Genomic DNA, 20,102 nt, shown 5'->3' on the forward strand with positions numbered 1-20,102 from the left:
GTTTTCCACTTTTTGGCTATTAAAATTCGTGATTTGCTCTTCCTTTCTAGGTCAGTGTCAGTTCTGCGAACCCACCGGATTGGCCAATCCGGCCGACATCTTCCACGTCAATACCGTGGGCCAGCTGATCATGAGCTTTGATGTGTCTGCCAGCAAACAAGCCATGGTTTTTGGAGACTCCGAGGGCTGTGTCCACCTGTGGACTGACTCGCCCGAGATCACCTTCAATGCCTACTCCCGGGAGACTGACTTCGCTTTGCCTTGCATTGTGGACACCTTGCCCCACCTTGACTGGAACCAGGATCTCATGCCTCTGTCGCTTATACCTGTGCCGCTGACCACTGAGTCCCTGTTGTCAGATTGGCCGGTTTCTAACTCGGCCCCTGCTCCCAGGTAGTTCTTTAGAATAGGAAATCTAGAGAGAAGTACAGACCTTTAGGGTCTAGGGGTGGGGAACCTCAGAACTGGGGGCCAAATGAGGGTCTCTGTCTGGCCCTCAGTACTCTTTTTGTCTGGCTGTAATGTGTCCTTGAGCTCTAATAATGCCTCTTGCCTAGATGGGCAATAGAGAGGCGTGTGTGCAGAAACTAGCCTTCTGTACAAAGGTGAAATTCACATTTGTTTCTCTGCCCACTTTTACCGCTTGCCCCTCCCACCACCATCATGTGGACCCTGGATGTTCTCAGGCTGCTAAAGGTTCCTCACCCCCACTTTCTTGGGTGGTGGTTTGAGAGTTCTTGGTAGTTTCCTTTCTTCTAATCTGCTCCTTGTTGATATCGGGCTGTAATTTAATTACCGTATTTTTCGCTCCATAAGACGCACTTTTTCCCTCCTAAGAAGTAAGGGGAAATGTGTGTGCATCTTATGAAGCGAATGCAGGGGGGAGGCAGGCAGGAAAAGCCCCCAAGAGCCGCACACAAGCTCCGCGCGGCTCTTGCGGGCTTTTCCCCAGGAAAGAGAAGGGACTGACGCGGCCAGTCAGTCTCTTCTCCCTCCTCATAGAAAAGCCCGCAGGAGCCGCACGCTCCTTAAAGGGTGCAAGGCTCCCGTGCGCTTTTGCGGGAGGCGGGGGAATTGCCATAGCTGCGTGCAGCCTCTCCCAGCCGGAGGGGTTGTGCACAGCTAAAGAGGAAGCCAAGACAGCCAGCGGGATGGATCCCGCTCGCTGTCTTGGCTTCTTTAGCCGCGTGCAGCCTCTCCTGGCTGGAGAGGTTTCGGGCTTCCCCCAGCAGCCCCAAGAAGCTGCTCTTTGAGGCTGAGGGGGGAAATAATATTTTCCCCCTTGATTTCCCCCTCTAAAAACTAAGTGCGCCTTATGGAGCGAAAAATACGGTACTTTGTTCTTTTACTTTACAGTGGTACCTTGGTTCTCAAACATAATCTGTTCCTGGAGTCCGTTCGACTCCCGAAACCGTTTGAAAACCAAGGCACAGCTTCCGATTGGCTGCAGGAGCTTCCTGCCCTCAGGCAGAAGCCACGTCGGATGTTCGGCTTCCAAAAAACATTCTCAAACTGGAACACTTCCTGGTTTGCAGCGTTTGGGAGCTGATTTATTCGGAAACAAATATGTTCGGGAACCAAGGTCCCACTGTATAGACGTTGCATGTTATTCTGTATTTTAAAAGGTAAAGGGACCCCTGACCATTAGGTCCAGTCACGGACGACTCTGGGGTTGCGGCACTCATGGCTCTGTGGTTTAGACCACAGCGCCACCCGCGTCCCACTTATTCTGTATTTACCCCTCTTTAAATATTATTTTAATTCACTCTGGGTATGCTGGGAGGGACATATGATTCCTTTCAGAGTCTTGTAACATTGCATCCAGTAATAGAGGTAGGGGATTTTTAATTCTTCCAATATCTGGGCACGGTCCCTGGGATTCCACAGCTCCCCAAATAAATGGCTGCATCTCTTTGGGAAGCTTGCCTCGCTGTTTTGGGGAGTTCACTGTCAAATGGGGTTGGAAGACATTGTCTGAGCCACAGTTTGTTTTGTAGACGAGCCCCAGCGGTTGACCCAGAGATCCTTCGTGCCATGAAGAAAGTTGGCTTCATTGGATATGCTCCAAACCCCAGGAACAAACTCCGAAACCAGGTAGCTAGTTGGCTGTCTGGCACTTTCATGCCTGTTGAACACCTTGAGAGTTGTACTTCTTGGGTGATGGTTATTTGTTGTTTAGTCGTTTAGTTGCGTCCGACTCTTTGTGACCCTATGGACCAGAGCACGCCAGGCACTTCTGTCCTCCACTGCCTCCCGCAGTTTGGTCAAACTCAGGCTGGTAGCTTCGAGAACACTGTCCAACCATCTCGTCCTCTGTTGTCCCCTTCTCCTTGTGCCCTCCATCTTTCCCAACATCAGGGTCTTTTCCAGGGAGTCTTCTCTTCTCATGAGGTGCCAAAGTATTGGAGCCTCAGCTCCAGGATCTGTCCTTCCAGTGAGCACTCAGGGCTGATTTCCTTCAGAATGGATAGGTTTGATCTTCTTGCAGTCCACGGGACTCTCAAGAGTCTCCTCCAGCACCAGAATTTAAAAGCATCAATTTTTCGGCGATCAGCCTTCTTTCTGGTCCACCTCTCACTTCCATACATCACTACTGGGAAAACCAGAGCTTTAACTATGTATTGTTAAATATCTTGTTTACTCCAGAACGGCTTGTGGTTTGGGGTGTGGCTGGGGAACTGATTTCTTCATCTGAATTCTGAATACGTTTCCTTTAGATTTGTAATGCCACAGAATATGCTGATTTTTTGTTTTTTTTAAAGGAAGGTAGATCCTGCTGGGTATAGTTTAGCTTAAGAACCAGCACATCCTGTAACCTCACATAACCTGAAATTTAAAATGCTGCTTTAGAAGTGTGCTACTTTAGAAGTGGATGCCAGCTAACACTTTGATTGTCTATCTGCTTCTGCCCCATAGGGTGAGAGGCAGCTCCATGTGTTGTGTTGTGTTGTGTTGTGTTGTGTTGTGTTGTGTGGTGTGGTGTGGTGTGGTGTGGTGTGGTGTGGTGTGTCACTTACATGGATGTGCATTTTGGAGCCAACATGGTGAGAAAAAGCCAGGTAGCAGCCTTAGGATCATAGAATTGTAGAGTTGGAAGCGATCCTGACGATCATCTATTCCAGGCATCCCCAACCTTCAGCCCTCCAGATGTTTTGGACTACAATTCCCATAATCCCTAGCCACTGGTCCTGTTAGCTAGGGATCATGGGAGTTGTAAGCCAAAACATCTGGAGGACCGCAAGTTGGGGGTGCCTGATCTAGTCCATGGGTAGGCAAACTAAGGCCCGGGGGCCGGATCTGGGCCTAATCGCCTTCTAAATCCGGACGGTCCGGGAATCAGCGTGTTTTTACATGAGTAGAATGTGTCCTTTTATTTAAAATGCATCTCTGGGTTATTTGTAGGGCCTGCCTGGTGTTTTTACATGAGCAGAATGTGTGCTTTTATTTAAAATACATTTCTGGGTTAATTGTGGGGCATAGGAATTTGTTCATTTCTTTTTTCCAAAATATAGTCTGCCCCGCCTTGCAAGGTCTGAGGGACAGTGGATCTCTGCTGGAAAAGTTTGCTGACCCCTTATCAGTTGAACCCCCTGCAGTGCAGGAATATGCAGCTGCCCCATACAGGGATCGAACCTGCAACCTTGGCATTATCGGTACCACGCTCTAAGCAACTGAGCTATCCAGGCTCCTTTGTGTTTTAGGTTCAAACAGGGTACATGCGGTATTTTTCACATGCTCCTACTTCTCTTCTGATATCTGAGGGTAGCTCATTCTGATATTAGAAAGTCCAAAATTGGAAAGGTTACAGTGCAGAAGCTCTGTGGATTGGCATCCCACTGTCTTTTTCAGATTCCCTATCGACTGAAAGAGCTGGACAACGAGTTTGATAATTTCAGCCAGGTCCCTGAATCCCCCATTGGACGGGAAGAGGAACCGCATATCTACATGGTGGCAAAGAAATACAGGAAGGTCTGTGTTTAAACACTTGCCAGGGTGTTGGATGTTTTGCAGAGGAAGGTATGAACGAATGTATATTTGATATATAATGGAAGGAATTCAGCATTGTACTACGTTGATCTTTTCGTCAGGGCAAGCATTTCAGCTTACAGACAGAACAATTCCCCCTCTTCTTCCCCTGCATTCTGTTCCAGGGGTTCTCCCGACCCCATTGAGCTAATTTTGTGGGGCACATGAGGTGAGTGGGGGGAAAACCCTGTTGTACAAGTAGAAGTCTTTCTGGTGGTCTTCTGCTGACGGGACTCCTTAGTTGAAGCCTGCCCCATATCTACAGAGGGAGATGCAAAGCGTTTTCAGGAAGAAAAGTGACTAGGAAGAAGAACAAGAGTTTAATAATAATAATAATAATAATTTTTTATTTATACCCCGCCCTCCCCAGCCAAGGCCGGGCTCAGAGCGGCTTACAAGCAATAATAAAAACAAGATGAATGATTACAAACTTAAAAACAAAAATAAAACACAACAATTAAAATAATGGAACATTAAAATATTAAAATGTAGCCTCATCGCAGGAGGAGAAGGAAAAGAAGGGGAAAAAAGAGAGAGGGGGGGGAGGGAGGGAATCAAACTGGCTCCAAGCCAAAGGCCAGGCGGAACAACTCTGTCTCTAGGCCCTGCGGAAAGAAATCAGATCCTGCAGGGCCCTGGTCTCATGAGGCAGAGCGTTCCACCAGGCCGGAGCCAGAGTTGAAAAGGCCCTGGCTCTGGTTGAAGCCAGTCTAACTTCCTTAGGGCCCGGGACCACTAGGGTGTTGTTATTTATGGACCTTGAGGCTCTCCGTGGGGCATACCAGGAGAGGCGGTCCCGGAGGTACGAGGGTCCTAGGCCGTGAAGGGCTTTAAAGGTCAAAAGCAGCACCTTAAATCTGACCCTGTACTCCACCAGGAGCCAGTGCAGCTGGAAAAGCACTGGGTGAATATGCTCCCATGGCAGAGACCCCGTGAGGAGCCTCGCTGCAGCATTCTGTACCCGCTCTGGGTACAGAGTTTGGATTTAGTATCCCGCTTTATCACTACCCTAAGGAGTCTCAAAGCGGCTAACATTCTCCTTTCCCTTCCTCCCCCACAACAAACACTCTGTGAGGTGAGTGAGGCTGAGAGACTTCAGAGAAGTGTGACTAGCCCAAGGTCACCCAGCAGCTGCATGTGGAGGAGCGGAGACGTGAACCCGGTTCCCCAGATTACGAGACTACCACTCTTAACCACTACACCACACTGGCTTTCTAGGGGCACCAGAAGGCAGCACGAAGGGCCATGCACTTTGAAGCCAGCCTTATAAATTCCCATTCCGTCCCAGCATAAATTAGACTATGGTAGAACAGTCCTCTCTCTTGCATAATGAAAGCTTGCCAGACCAGGGTGGGTAGAAGTCTTGCGCACAGCCTGTTCCTTGCGAGGCAGATTGCCTCATGTTGTCATCTGTGAAGCAAGAAAAGCGAATGGGGATTTTCGCGTTACCTCCATTCGTGGGTTTGAGTCACATGAGAACAGCCCTGAAATCTGCATTGCGATCTCGGCTTCTGGGCAGATTAAGATCTCGAGAGAATCGGATGAGCTCGTTGGGGTACCTTGCGGAGGTGCAGGTGTGCCAGAAACAAAGGCCTTTGAACAGTTTCACTTGGGCTGTGGTTCTCTTCCTCAGGTTGGCGTGTCGAATAAGTGTGTGCTCCCGTGTAAACAATATCCTGGCTGTACAATTATATTTTCTTTCCTGATGTAGGTCACAATTAAATACTCCAAGTTGGGCTTGGAGGACTTTGACTTCAAACATTACAACAAGACTCTCTTTGCCGGACTAGAGCCCCATATTCCAAATTCCTACTGCAACTGCATGATCCAGGTGGGTGCAAAGTTGCTTTCTCTGTGATGCATTGCCTCCGCCTTCCTGTGATAACCTCGGTCTCATCTACCCATCTTCCTTTCTTCAGGTCCTGTATTTCCTAGAGCCGGTGCGCTGCCTGGTCCAGAACCATTTGTGCCAGAAAGAGTTCTGCCTGAGCTGTGAGCTGGGCTTCCTCTTCCACATGCTGGATTTGTCCAGAGGAGACCCTTGTCAGGTAAAGATGGGCAAATGGAAGGCACCGTGCAGAATCCTTCCATCTTTCACAGGATGCTTTTTGGAGTAGAGATGTCTATTCGGAGTCATAGGCAGGAAAGCCTATGAGGCTGAAACAGGCCTCGATTAGCATTACAGTGGTACCTCGGGTTAAGTACTTAATTCGTTCCGGAGGTCCGTTCTTAGCCTGAAACTGTTCTTAACCTGAAGCACCACTTTAGCTAATGGGGCCTCCTGTTGCCACCGCACTGCCGGAGCACGATTTCTGTACTCATCCTGAAGCAAAGTTCTTAACCTGCAGCACTATTTCTGGGTTAGCGGAGTCTGTAACCTGAAGCGTATGTAACCTGAAGCGTCTGTAACCTGAGGTACCACTGTATTTTTTTCTTGGCAAGGATGTGGGCAGACAGGTGGGTGGAAGGAGGGGCTGCCTCTCCTGGGATGAGCCATTGATGATGATGATGATGATATTATTAATAATAATTATTTATTTATACCCTGCCCATCTGGCTGGGTTTCCCCAGCCACTCTGGACACCTCCCAACAGAATATTAAAAACACAATAAAACATCAAACATAAAAAACGTCCCTAAACAGGGCTGTCTTCTAAAAGTCAGATAGTTATTTATTTCATTCACATCTGATGGGAGGGCATTCCACGGGGCGGGCGCCACTACCAAGAAGGCCCTCTGCCTGGTTCCCTGTAACCTCACTTCTCATAGTGAGGGAACTGCCAGAAGGCCCTCGGAGCTGGATCTCAGTGTCCGGGTTGAACGATGGGGGTGGAGACATTCCTTCAGGTATGCTAGGCCGAGGCTCAGCCAAGACACGTGCGTAGCTGTGGAGCACTGTTGGGGGCAGAAATGTGACTCACACTCTTCCATCTGCTGTGCTAAAGTGCAGGCCACTTGCATGTGGGGGCAGCCCAGGGCAGCCCTGCCCTCCAAAGTAGCAGCTCCCTTTGTGCTGGCTCCTATCTATTGTGCTGCAGAGCTGTGTGGCAGAAATGGGGCTGTGGTCTCCTTGGGGTTGTAGCACAATTGGGGTGTTAATTATCCCACCCAGGTTCTCTCAAAGAATTGAATGGGGCTGGTCTAAGGAGTGTGCTTCACACACCCTGCCAGAAGTTCCCATCTGGCCTTGGTTGGTTGCCCCAGACTTTAGAAGGAATTTGAGAAGCACTGCCGACTCCTTCTCCCCAGCCTTACTCTATGAGCTGATCAGAAAATGTGCCTCTGTATACAGTGGTGCCTCGCAAGACGAAATTAATTCGTTCCGCAAGTTTTTTCTTCTTGCGAGTTTTTCGTCTTGCGAAGCACGGTTTCCCATAGGAATGCATTGAAAATCAATCAATGCGTTCCTATGGAGACCGTCCAGGGACAGAGGGGAAGCGCCGCTCGCCTTCCCCTCTGTCCCCGGACCTGTTTAAAGCAAGGGGCGACGGGGAGAAGATTGCTTGTCCCCGTTGCCTGCCCCTCAATCTCTGGGGACAGAGGGGAAGGCACGCGTGCCTTCCCCTCTGTCCCCGGACCTGTTTTAAAGCAAGGCAAGGGGCAGCGGGGAGAATCGCTGAGACCATATAACACCAGTCTTGAAAGACCTACATTGGCTCCCAGTACGTTTCCAAGTACAATTCAAAGTGTTGGTGCTGACCTTTAAAGCCCTAAATGGCCTCGGTCCAGTATATCTGAAGGAGCGTCTCCACCCCCATCGTTCTGCCCAGACACTGAGGTCCAGCGCCGAGGGCCTTCTGGTGGTTCCCTCACTGCGAGAAGCCAAGTTACAGGGAACCAGGTAGAGGGCCTTCTCGGTAGTGTCGCCCGCCCTGTGGAACGACCTCCCACCAGATGTCAAAGAGAACAACAACTACCAGACGTTTAGAAGACATCTGAAGGCAGCCCTGTTTAGGGAAGCTTTTAATGTTTGATGTATTATTATTATTATTATTATTATTATTATTATTATTATTAAAATACATGGCCATTTCCTTCATTTCAGGGCAGCAACTTCCTCCGCGCCTTCCGCACTATTCCGGAGGCAGCTGCTTTGGGACTGATCTTGGCGGACTCTGACGAGGCTACAGGGAAAGTGAATCTAGGCCGTTTGGTTCAGAGCTGGAATCGCTTCATTCTGACCCAGCTCCATCAGGAAACTCAAGAGCAGGAAGGCCCTCAGGCTTATCGAGGCATTGGCAGCAGGTAACGGTCATGTCCCCCCCCCCCTTTTTTTAATCTCTTGGAAACTTTGAGAACCTGCATGCCTGTTTCTTCTGCTTCCTCTCCTAGGTCTAACTTGGTTTAAAGTAATTTTTTTTTTTTTGGAAAATGATATTTATTGAAGTTTTACAGACAGAAAAAAGTTACAGAATTAAAAATAAATAAAAATAAAAAAGATACAAAAATACAAAGGGAAAATACAAAATACATGAAAAATAAAAAACAATTAAAAACAGATCGATCTTTTCATGTCTTATATTTCATTTACTTGTTTCCTGACCTCCTCACACCTCCCTTTTTTGTATTCCAGTTCACATGGTTAATTCAGCAAATTCTTTCCCTCTTTGTTTTTATCTTAATTCTGTATCTTAACATATTATAAGTTCGTATTTTCATCTGATTATCAGTCCATTTTTACATATTCTTTTAACCTTGTTGCTAGAGCCGTTTCATTTCAATCCAACATCATTTTAACATTCATTAATTTTACAATGTTTCTGCAAATAGTCTTTAAATTTCTTCCAATCTTCTTCTACCAACTCTTCTCCCTGGTCTCGGATTCTGCCAATCATTTCTGCCAGTTCCATATAGTCTATCACTTTCATCTGCCATTCTTCCAAGGTGGGTAGATCTTGTGTCTTCCAATACTTTGCGATGAGTATTCTTGCTGCTGTTGTAGCGTACATAAAGAAAGTTCTATCCTTCTTTGGCACCAATTGGCCGACCATGCCCAGGAGAAAGGCCTCTGGTTTCTTCAAGAAGGTATATTTAAATACCTTCTTCAATTCATTATAGATCATCTCCCAGAAAGCCTTAATCCTTGGGCACGTCCACCAAAGGTGAAAGAATGTACCTTCATTTTCTTTACATTTCCAACACTTATTATCGGGCAAATGATATATTTTTGCAAGCTTGACTGGTGTCATGTACCACCTGTATATCATTTTCATAATATTCTCTCTTAAGGCATTACATGCCGTAAACTTCATACCTGTGGTCCACAACTGTTCCCAGTCAGCAAACATTATATTATGTCCAACATCTTGTGCCCATTTAATCATAGCAGATTTAACCGTTTCATCCTGAGTATTCCATTTCAACAGCAAGTTATACATTCTTGATAATATCTTAGTTTTGGGATCTAGCAGTTCTGTTTCCAATTTTGATTTTTCCACCTGGAAACCAATTTTTTTGTCCAAATTGTAAGCCTCCCTTATTTGATAATAATGAAGCCAATCTCGCACTTTGTCTTTTAATTTCTCAAAACTCTGCAATTTCAGTTTGTCACCCTCCTGTTCCAAACTAACTTGGTTTAAAGTATATTTCCAAATTGTTTCAGTCTGTCCTGTTCTGACCTCAGATACAGACTATGCCCTAACGCAGGTGAGCACAGCCCAAGTCATGGCTGAGCACCCTGATGAGGTTTACCCCATATATCATCCTCTGCTTTTGATCCCCTTCTCCCCCAGCTGGCAGAAATCTCCTTTCCAGTAGACACAAAAGCTGTGTCTCCTTCTCATTCCTCCTGTTGGCTCTCTAGCCTTCGATTCTGTTTGAGAGGAAGAAGGGTGTTCCCCTACTTTCCTCCCCAAACCAGCCTTCCCATCAACCATGCATGAGAGAGAAGGCCATGACTACCTGTGACAGAAGTAAGGCACACATGCGCAGAGGGTGTACCTGGGTTATGCCGACTTAAACTACTGCGTAGAGATCTTTCCTATTCTAATTAATTCAAGAGGGTTCTGGAAGCTTCTGTGTGCGAAAGAAACAAGCAGAAGGTTCATGCTTGGGTTACAGTGGTACCTGTAATTCGTTCCGGAGGTCCGTTCTTAACTCAAAACTGTTCTTAACCTGAGGTGCGCTTTTGCTAATGGGGCCTCCTGCTGCCGCTGTGCCACCGTGTGTATTCTGCTCGCATCCTAGAGCAAAGTTCTCTACCAGGAGACCTACTTCTGGGTTAGCAGAGCTCATTACCCAAAACGTTCGTAAGGAAGACAGTACATAACCTGAGGTTCCACTGTATTCCTTCATAGAAGCTAAGTACAGCTGGCTTAAACTGGTTCTCTTATCTCTTTCTGTCAAGGTCATGCTGACTATAAAAGTAGGGCCAGAAGGAGCCTGGGTTTCACTTTTTCTTTCTATCTCTTTTCCTTCTGTTGTGGTGTTCTGTACATAGCATCCTTAGTTTTAAGGTTTAGACTTACTATAAGTTATTGTCAGTTTTCCCCCTTTTCTTCCTAATGTAACACTAATGTCTCAACAAATGAAACTGATCTGTAGAAAATGTAACTTGAAAAAGAGACATTGCACATACTTTTGTAAACCAAGAAATCTTTAATAAAAAATACATTAAAATAAAAAAGTAAAGTCTGCAGCAACTGGATTTCTTATGGACGGTGCCAATCCTGAATGTATTGGATTTTTGAGCATTATGCTCATTTGCGTCAGTAGCAGTAAAGCTCTGCTGGATGAAATACAATTGCCTCTGGTCTATTTTGGGGGAATCCTGCAACGTTTTAAGTTTTAACTCCACTAACAATACGTTGGGATTCTACTCTGAATCAATATTGAGTAGAATTCCATGACACTGTTGGAGTGCCATCCGCTTTCTAAAGTTCAGAATTTGAACTATGGGCAAACTACAGAGCACTGCACGATTGTCTCATGCTGACGATGACTGCACACCGCTTTCAGAGTTAGTGGCAATGTGAAAGCCAGTTGCAAGGGAAATTGCTATTACACTCATGTCCTGTTTGCAAGCTTTCCCAGAGGCTTCTGGCTGGCCTCTGTTGGAAGCAGGATACTGGGTTAGCTAGGCCCTTGGTCTGATTCAGCAGCGTTGTTCTTCTCAGGTCACATGGGATTGCTACCAACTGTCACATTCCCTGTTTGGTTGTGTTTTCCGCCTGAAAAGGGTTGTTGTTGTTTAGTCGTTTAGTCGTGTCCGACTCTTCATGATCCCATGGACCAGAGCACGCCAGGCACTTCTGTCTTCCACTGCCTCCCGCAGTTTAGTCAAACTCATGTTTGCAGCTTCGAGAACACTGTCCAACCATCTCTGTCGTCCCCTTCTCCTTGGGCCCTCCATCTTTCCCAACATCAGGGTCTTTTCCAGTGAGTCTTCTCTTCTCATGAGGTGGCCAAAGTACTGGAGCCTCAGCTTCAGGATTTGTCCTTCCAGTGAGTGCTCAGGGCTGATTTCCTTAAGAATGGAGAGGTTTGATCTTCTTGCAGTCCATGGGACTCTCAAGAGTCTCCTCCAGCACCAGAATTCAAAAGCATCAATTCTTCGGCGATCAGCCTTCTTTATGGTCCAGCTCTCACTTCCGTACATCACTACTGGGAAAACCATAGCTTTAACTATACGCACCTTTGTTGAAAGGTGATGTCTCTGCTTTTTAAGATGCTGTCTAGTAGGTTTGTCATTGCTTTTCTCCCAAGAAGCAGGCGTCTTTTAATTTCGTGGCTGCTGTCACCATCTGCAGTGATCATGGAGCCCAAGAAAGTAAAATCTCTCACTGCCTCCATTTCTTCCCCTTCTATTTGCCAGGAGGTGATGGGCCCAGTGGCCATGATCTTCGTTTTTTTGATGTTGAGCTTTGGACCATATTTTGCGCTCTCCTCTTTCACCCTCATTAAAAGGTTCTTTAATTCCTCCTCACTTTCTGCCATCAAGGTTGTGTCATCTGCATATCTGAGGTTGTTGATATTTCTTCCGGCAATCTTAATTCCGGCTAGGGATTAAGATTGGGCTGAAAAGCTGAAAATGGTTAGAGCCCAACAATCCCAACTTAGGTATGTTTGGGAGCTGTTGTCTTGTGAAGTAACTGGCAGAGGTGTTTCAGCATCCCCCTCCTAAATACTGAACCCGGCATTCTGTTGATCTTGCCTTGTCTTTTCTAGCAACTTCGGATCTTCAGGGGACTCGGTCATCGGGCAGCTTTTCAGCTGCGAAGTGGAGAACTGCAGCATGTGCCGCTGTGGCAAAGAGACTGTTCGAGTATCGTCCACACTCCTCTTTACGTTGTCCTACCCTGAGAGCAACGGTATGACTTTTAAGGGGTGAGAGTGCATGGGTGGGAAAAGCACAGAGTTGAATGGAATGGGGATTGTTTCATTCTTTAAAGCAGGGGCAGAAGGTGTGGGCTTGTTGCCTTTCAGTTGGTTCTTGTAAGCTTACGGGGCTGGAACAACTTGCCTGGAAAGGCACTGGTTAGGGTTCTCAAAATAGGATAGGAGCATCTGTAGAATGGTGCAAGGTTAGGGTTTTCTTCTGCGTTCTTCTGGTTAAGTTTTACCGTATTTTTCGCTCTATAGGATGCACCGGACCATAGGAGGGGGAGAACAGGGGAAAAAATATTCTCCCCCTCTCTGCTCAGCGCCCCTTCAGCGAAGCGGGAGGAGAAATGGAGCCCCTTCCATTTCTCCTCCCGCTTCACTGAAGGGGTGCTGCGCAGAGAGGGAAAACTGTGCAGCGCCTCTTCAGTGAAGCGAAGCCTGGAGAGCAAGAGTGATAGGTGTGCACCGACCCCTCTCACTCTCCAGGCTTCAGGCAGCTATCCGCAAGCCTTCGGAGCACAGCGGGAACTCCTGCTGCACTCCGAAGGCTTGCGGATAGCTGCCTGAAGCCACCAGAGTGCAGCTGGAGTTCCCTGCGCTCCGGGGGCTTCAGGCAGCTTCAGCGAAAGCATCCCGGAGCCTCCAGAGTGCGGGGGGCGCTCTCCCTCTGTGCTTTGGAGGCTTCGCGTTGCTATCGCTGAAGCCAAGGAGCCTGTATTCGCTCCATAGGATGCACACACATTTCCCCTTCATTTTTGCAGGTGAAAAGGTGCGTCCTATAGAGCGAAAAATATGGTACTTCCTGATTGGATCTTTTTGGAAATTAAAATCCCCTCCTTTTTTCCTTCCCTCCTTTTAAGATAAAATCAAGGATTATGAATTTGCTCAGATCTTAAAGCGAAGCATCTGCCTGGAACAGAACACCCAAGCCTGGTGCGAAAACTGCGAGAAATACCAACCCACGGTAAGTGGGGAGGGAACAGTTGCATAGAGCAAGTCCGTGTGAATGGACTACCTGGACCAGGGCTGCAGCATTGATACAGGGGAATCTAATGTGTCTTGCAAGGCTGCATCAGCCAGTATGGGCCTGAGAACGCAAGCACTGCAGGGCACTTGATAAGAGAACTGACCACGCCAAAGTTTCTATCAGTTTCCAGGTCTCCAGCTAGTATGGTCTCAGATAAAGCATCCTTACGCTGGGAAGTTTAAATTCTTAAGCTGATACTGCAGATGGGGCAAGAAATTCTAGGGGGTAAATATGATTTCATCTCCGCTCACTTCAGCCATCGGCATCTTAGGAAACCTCTGGTGGTGCCATCTGTTAAAAAGCAAGAGATTATTAGATCAATTTGCATTCCTTTTGACTGCAAAAACAGTGTTTCTCAAACTTGGGTCTCCAACTGTTGTTGGACTACAACTCCCATCATCCCAAGCTGGCAGGTCAGGGATGATGGGAGTTGTAGTCCCAGCAACAGCTGGAGGCCCAAATTTGGGAAGCACTGCTGTAAAATAAAGCCGCAACAGTAGTACCAAGCATGAATCTGTGTCACTTCCTCTTACATTGCACATCTTCTCTCTGCTCTTCTAGGTCCAGACCCGCAACATCCGCTGCCTGCCTGATGTTTTGGTCATTAACTGTGAAGTAAACAGCTCCAAGGAGGCAGAATTCTGGAAGATGCAGGCAGAGGTATAGGAGAGTGCCTTTTTCTTTTTCTTTTCGGTTTCCATTCAGTTGCCTTTCGAGGGCACCCTTAAACCAGATCACTCAATACTTTGATTGCTTCCCCGTCTGCAGGAGCAAGAGTGCACTGAACACGCACACAAACACACAGACCCTGCCAACCAGCAATGCCAACTCCCAACCTCACTGGTTGTTCAAATAAGGTGTATGTGCAGACAATCCAGCACATGCAAGCTCATGTCAAGGTTGTCTGTTTCCAAAATAAGATTTGGGAAATGGACCTCACAATCTGAGACTATCCTCTTGGGCCCTTGTTCAGATGTGAAACCCCATGTGAATGGCCAGAAGTTTTGGAGGCAGGGCAGATGTGCGCGGTGAGTGGGTTGGCACTGTGGTCTAAACCACTGAGCCTCTTGGGTTTGCTGATCAGAAGGTCAGCGGTTCCAACCTCACGACGGGGTGAGCTCCCGTTGCTCTGTCCCAGCTCCTGCCAGCCTAGCAGTTTGAAAGCACACCAGTGCAAGTAGATAAATAGGTACTGCTCCAGCGGAAAGGTAAACAACTTTTCCGTGTGCTCTGGCTTCCATCACAGTGTTCCGTTGAACCAGTAGCAGTTTAGTTATGCTGGCCACTTAACCCAGAAAGCTGTCTGTGGACAAACAGTGGCTCCCTTGGCCTGAAAAGTGAGATGAGCGCCGCAACCCCAATGTTACCTTTGACTGGATTTAACCATCCAGGGGTCCTTTGCCTTTTACCTACCTTCTATTTGGCACAGTATAACATTTTACCTAGTGGCGCTGTGGTCTAAACCACTGAGCCTCTTGGGCTTGCCGATCAGAAGGTTGGCAGTTCAAATCCCCATGAAGGGGTGAGTTCCTGTTGTATGATCCCAGCTCCTGCCAACCTAGCAGTTCGAAAGCACGTCAAAGTGCAAGTAGATAAATAGGTACCGCTCCGAAGGGGAGGTAAATGGCGTTTCCATGCGCTGCTCTGGTTTCGCCAGAAGCGGCTTAGTCATGCTGGCCACGTGACCCGGAAAAACTGTCTGCGGACAAACGTTGGCTCCCTCGGCCAGTAAAGCGAGATGAGCCCCACAACCCCAGAGTCGTTTGCGACTGGACTTACCATATTTTTCGCCCTATAGGACGCACCGTCCCATAAGGCGCACCTAGTTTTTTGGGGGGGAAATAAAGGGGGGAAAATTATTTCCCCCCCAGGCGCGGGGCTGGGGCGGGGGAGGCCCGCCGGAGCTTCCCCTGACCCCAGCCCCCAAACAGGCAGCTCTCTGCAAGCCGTGGGAGCCCAGGGCCGGCTCCCGCCGCTTGCGGAGAGGTCCGCGAAGCCTGGACGCGCTGAGCTCAGTGCGCCCAGGCTTCCGCATGCAGGCACCTCTCCGCAAGCGGCGGGAGCGCTCCCCCCGCTTGCGGAGAGGTGCACGAAGCTTGGACGCGCTGAGCTCAGCGCGCCCAGGCTTCCGCATGCAGGCACCTCTCCACAAGCGGCGGGAGCGCTCCCCCCGCTTGCGGAGAGGTCCACGAAGCCTGGAGAGCAAGAGGGGTCTGTGCGCACGGACGCCTCTCGCTCTCCAGGCTTCAGCGAAAGCCTGCATTCGCCCCATAGGACGCACACACATTTCCCCTTCATTTTTTGAGGGGGAAAAGTGCGTCCTATAGGGCGAAAAATACGGTAACTGTCAGGGGTCCTTTACCTTTTTTTTAACATTCCACCTGGCCCCTCATCTTGACTCGCTCCTGGAACTGGCATGAGGAGGTAGTCAGGGTTTTGCATTAAGTGAAATCACTCGGCATTTGACTGTACGTTTATTGAGATCTTTGAAATATAAGCAGTGGATTACTGAAAGAACTAAAGACGAGGAAGCTGAGATAAAACATATGTGTTGTGAAACAGCTAATAAAAAGAAGTAAAAAACAAACATCAGGAAAGGAGGGGTGGGAAGTCAAGAAGAAAGTTTGTGTTGAAGAAGAAATTGGATACAGTGATAATTGTTTTGGAATATTTTTGGAGACATTAAAAATATATATAGAAAAGAGATGTTTCTACTTCTAGTTTAACTTTTATTTTCAGTATGCCTTTAAGAAGTTGATGATGAAGAAAGGTGGTCTGGAACTCCCCCAAAGTAGAGAAATACCTGTTGGGGAATGGTAAGCATTTATCATCTAGGTGTGCTTCCTAGAATAAAAACTCTACTTTTTTTGTCTAGAAAAGCCTTCTTTTTTTTGTTCTCTCCAATTCAATCAAGGGACGCGGGTGGTGCTGTGGGTTAAACCACAGAGCCTAAGACTTGCCGATCAGAAGGTCAGCGGTTCAATCCCTGTGACGGGGTGAGCGCCCGTTTCTCAGTCCTAGCTCCTGCCAACCTAGCAATTTGAAAGCACATCAAAGTGCAAGTAGATAAATAGGTACTGTTCCGGCGGGAAGGTAAATGGCGTTTCCGTGCGCTGCTCTGGTTCGCCAGAAGCGGCTTAGTCATGCTGGATACATGACCCGGAAGCTGCATGCCGGCTCCCTCAGCCAATAAAGCAAGATGAGTGCTGTAACCCCAGAGTCAGCCACGACTGGACCTAATGGTCAGGGGTCCCTTTACCTTTACCAATTCAGTACTACTTGTGTTCTTACCCTTCCTTTAGTGATTTTTTTTTAACGGTTGAAAGGCGATATCATGTCTACCTCCGTTTTGTTTATACTATGTTATGCAGGAGAAAGGCCACAGAGCAGAAAACTGCAGCAGTAAAATGACAATGACAGTACAGATTGGGAAACGTGGAAGATTATATTTAGGGTATCTAGAATTCTGTATAAACAACTTGTGCATTGCTTTGTAACGATTTGTTGGGTCTCTGGACCGTAATAAAGATTGATGATGATAAACAACTTGCAGAAAAGCTCAGACTGCATTGTATTGTACGAATCCTCCTGTTTGTGTGTTTTTTTGCCTTCCAGGAACGAATTGGGAATGGCAGAGGGAGGGCATTCTTATACCTCCATTGAAGAGCTGAAGAACATCTGGATTCCTTATTCTATCAAGATGAAGCTTTCCAAGAACAAGGAACTGGAGGTTTACAACTGGGATGAAAGCACAGAAGTACGTCATCACTTCTGGCAAGAAAGTCGCCCCATAGTGCCTGGTTTCTAAATGCTTTCTCAGGAATTCTGTGCAGTGCTCACTTTGATACAATTAAGGGCAGTCTCTCCAGGTGTGCCGTGGCATTTGCTACCTTGGTACAGAATTATTTTAATTGTTGGATGGAAGAATGTAGAGCCAGTTTTGGCCCCTTCCTGTACAATTGTCATGCGATCTTTCAAGGTACTGACTAACAGATGATGTAGCAGCAGAGATTGTAAATGGAGGGCTGGGTAAATGAAAATATGAAGTAGAATACATGCCAGGAAGCACCCAGGCACACGTTTACTGTGCGCTCCTGCAACCTGTGAAGTGGCTCTTGCAGTTAAGAAGTTCTGCCTCTTGCGACTTCAAAAGTTTTGATTCAGCTCCTCAGTCATATGAGGGAAGAGTGAAGGAGTTAGGTTTAGCCCAGAGATAAGTGGGCATGGTAGCACTTCATATGTTGGGAATACTTTTGTAAAGCAGGTGAAATGATCCCTCTGGGTAAGATAGGAAGGGAAAGGCCCATACTGCAGGAGGAACGGAAAGCAGGATTATGCAGATCCAATAGCATCCTCCAAAATATTCCCCCCCCCGCCCCATCTCAAATAGGTGTCTGTCTATCAGTGTGAGCAGATTCAGCCAGGCTTGTTTGATAAAAATATTTAATATGGAAGTGATTGTAATCCTTTTCTTTCCACCCCCCCTTTTAAAAATAATTTTAATTTTTTAAATTTAATTTTTAAAATGCTGTGAGAGAATCTGCCTAAGGTAGGTGGTCCATTAGCCTGGGGGACGTCATCCTGGTTTGTGCAGCCATTGCAACAGGATTTCAGAAAGGCTGGATCCCTGGAGTCAGAATTTAAAGGCCTGGCATACAGTGTGTCAGTGTTTGCCAGTTTTGTTTTGTCTTGCTGCTTAAAATAACTGAAAAGAAATCTAGCCAGTTGAGGAACTCTCCTTCCTCTTTGCAGCTGACTGTGTTGGATGACCAGGAGTCAACGTACGTCTATGACCTTATGGCAACCATTGTGCACATTCTGGACTCCCGGACTGGGGGCAGCCTGGTGGGGCACATAAAAGTGGGGGAGACCTACCACCAAAGGAAGGAGGTGAGCCAATCAGAAGAGAGCACATCGCACTGAATTTTGCATTCACCAGTCTGTAATTCTTCTATCTTATCAGTGGTGTTACAGCCTTCCCATGGCTGGTCCCTCTGGATGTTTTGGACTACAACTCCCATAATTCCTGACTATCAGCCATGTTGGCCAGGGTTGATGACATTTATAGACTCAAACATCTGGAGGGCATCAGATTGGGGAAGGCTGCCTTAGGAGAACCCGCTTGTTTTTCTGTTGTCATATTTGTCACAGAACTGCCTTGGCTATAGGCAGTCGTACCTGTGTGACTCTGATTCATTCATTATCTGTAACTGAAAATGGTAATCCATTGACACATATCTTGCAACTTCCATTTGCACAGGGTGTCACACACCAACAGTGGTACCTTTTCAATGACTTTCTCATTGAGCCTGTGGATAAGGTAAGGAGATCAAGACGATTCATACCCTGTGCTCTCAATTTCTATACATAAGTAACAGGTACGTAAATAAGCTTTTTTTTTTTTTTTTTTTTGCATCAACTCCACTTTGCATGCTTTTTCTGACCCTCACATTTTGTAGAACTTTTTTGGTGTGGAGCGGAGGCAACAGCCCTAGAGGTTTTGCAGGGAAGGGGGGAAATGTCTGTCGGGAACAGGCAGGAATCTGTGGCCTTCCAGAAGTTGAACTCCATCTCCCATCAGCCCCAGTCATCAACATTCATGGAGGGTTACAGATTCCCCAGCCCAATGCAGAGCATAAGAGATTTCCTAACAGAAGCCCAGAGCCTTTTTGGAGATGTTCTGTGTACTTTTCCAAACTCTTTCTCCGATTACATGGGCTAAAAGCTTGTTTTAAACACCTCTTAAATGTCTGCATTTACAAGACAACTAGCTCAGGCACCCATTCTAGCGCAAAATTACACAGTGTAAGAAACATTAAGAAATACATTAAAATAATGCCAATGCATCCTGTTTTTTGCCATGGAGAAGTTGCATATTTTTCTGATGGATAAGAACAAACAATAGGGAAGAAGACAACCCCAGAACAACACACAACTCAAATGCGCATGATGCTCCCATTGTTGTTTTTTTATTTATTATTTGCTTTTGAATTTGCAGAGTGAGGCCGTGCAATTTGACATGAGCTGGAAGGTGCCTGCCATCCTTTATTACGTGCGGAGAAACCTCCACTCCAAGTACAATTTAACCAGTGAGTGTGTGTGCATGTGTGCCTTTGACTACATGGAAAGAGCTGGACTCTGGAACAAAACAAAAATTGAGAATACTACTCGGGGGCTCAGCAGAACCAGGTTCAACCATGGCCTGCTGCAGATTCCCTGGGCAGCTAGGGTTCTTAAACCAATGCTCCACCTTCCAACCATGGTTGGTGGAGTATGGACAGACAGTCCTGGTATTGCGTTGCTTAGCAACATAACCAGGTCAAAACAACACGGACAGGCCTTGCTTCCAAACATTGGTGGAGAGCTGATACCTAAATGAGCTCCTTAGATATAGCTCTGCCTGTTTTCCAGTAGCAAGCTTGGCATCACAGTGTGGCTCAGGAAATACCGTATTTTTTGCTCTATAAGACTCACTTTTCCCTCCTAAAAAGTAAGGGGAAATGTGTGTGCGTCTTATGGAGTGAATGCAGGCTGTGCAGCTATCCCAGAAGCCAGAACAGCAAGAGGGATTGCTGCTTTCGCTGCGCAGCGATCCCCCTTGCTGTTCTGGCTTCTGAGATTCAGAATATTTTTTTGTTTTCCTCCTCCAAAAACTAGGCGTGTCTTATGGTGTGGTGCGTCTTATAGAGTGAAAAATACGGTGCCTGTTTTCCCCCCCTCCCCGTGC

The 20,102-nt window shown here is 47.1% G+C and overlaps 1 protein-coding gene and 1 long non-coding RNA gene across 4 annotated transcripts in view; one reads left to right on the top strand and one right to left on the bottom strand.

Moving 5' to 3' along the window:
• LOC310839997 overlaps nt 1–20,102 on the bottom strand; it is a 40,995-nt gene that overhangs the window by 10,736 nt on the left and 10,157 nt on the right. The window lies entirely within an intron of this gene.
• PAN2 (poly(A) specific ribonuclease subunit PAN2) overlaps nt 1–20,102 on the top strand; it is a 38,421-nt gene that overhangs the window by 8,831 nt on the left and 9,488 nt on the right. For all 3 annotated transcript variants that reach the window (XM_083728826.1, XM_083728827.1, XM_083728828.1), the window contains exons 7-20: nt 51–393; nt 1,998–2,094; nt 3,850–3,969; nt 5,738–5,857; nt 5,946–6,074; nt 8,072–8,271; nt 12,193–12,335; nt 13,209–13,312; nt 13,937–14,035; nt 16,115–16,191; nt 16,991–17,132; nt 18,128–18,265; nt 18,636–18,695; nt 19,374–19,464. In XM_083728826.1, the coding sequence (XP_083584952.1) occupies nt 51–393; nt 1,998–2,094; nt 3,850–3,969; nt 5,738–5,857; nt 5,946–6,074; nt 8,072–8,271; nt 12,193–12,335; nt 13,209–13,312; nt 13,937–14,035; nt 16,115–16,191; nt 16,991–17,132; nt 18,128–18,265; nt 18,636–18,695; nt 19,374–19,464 (1,863 nt within the window). The remainder of the gene's footprint in view (nt 1–50; nt 394–1,997; nt 2,095–3,849; nt 3,970–5,737; nt 5,858–5,945; nt 6,075–8,071; nt 8,272–12,192; nt 12,336–13,208; nt 13,313–13,936; nt 14,036–16,114; nt 16,192–16,990; nt 17,133–18,127; nt 18,266–18,635; nt 18,696–19,373; nt 19,465–20,102) is intronic.

This window comes from Podarcis gaigeae (genome assembly GCF_964106915.1).
Source record: "Podarcis gaigeae genome assembly, chromosome: 2".
Taxonomy (NCBI): domain Eukaryota; kingdom Metazoa; phylum Chordata; class Lepidosauria; order Squamata; family Lacertidae; genus Podarcis; species Podarcis gaigeae.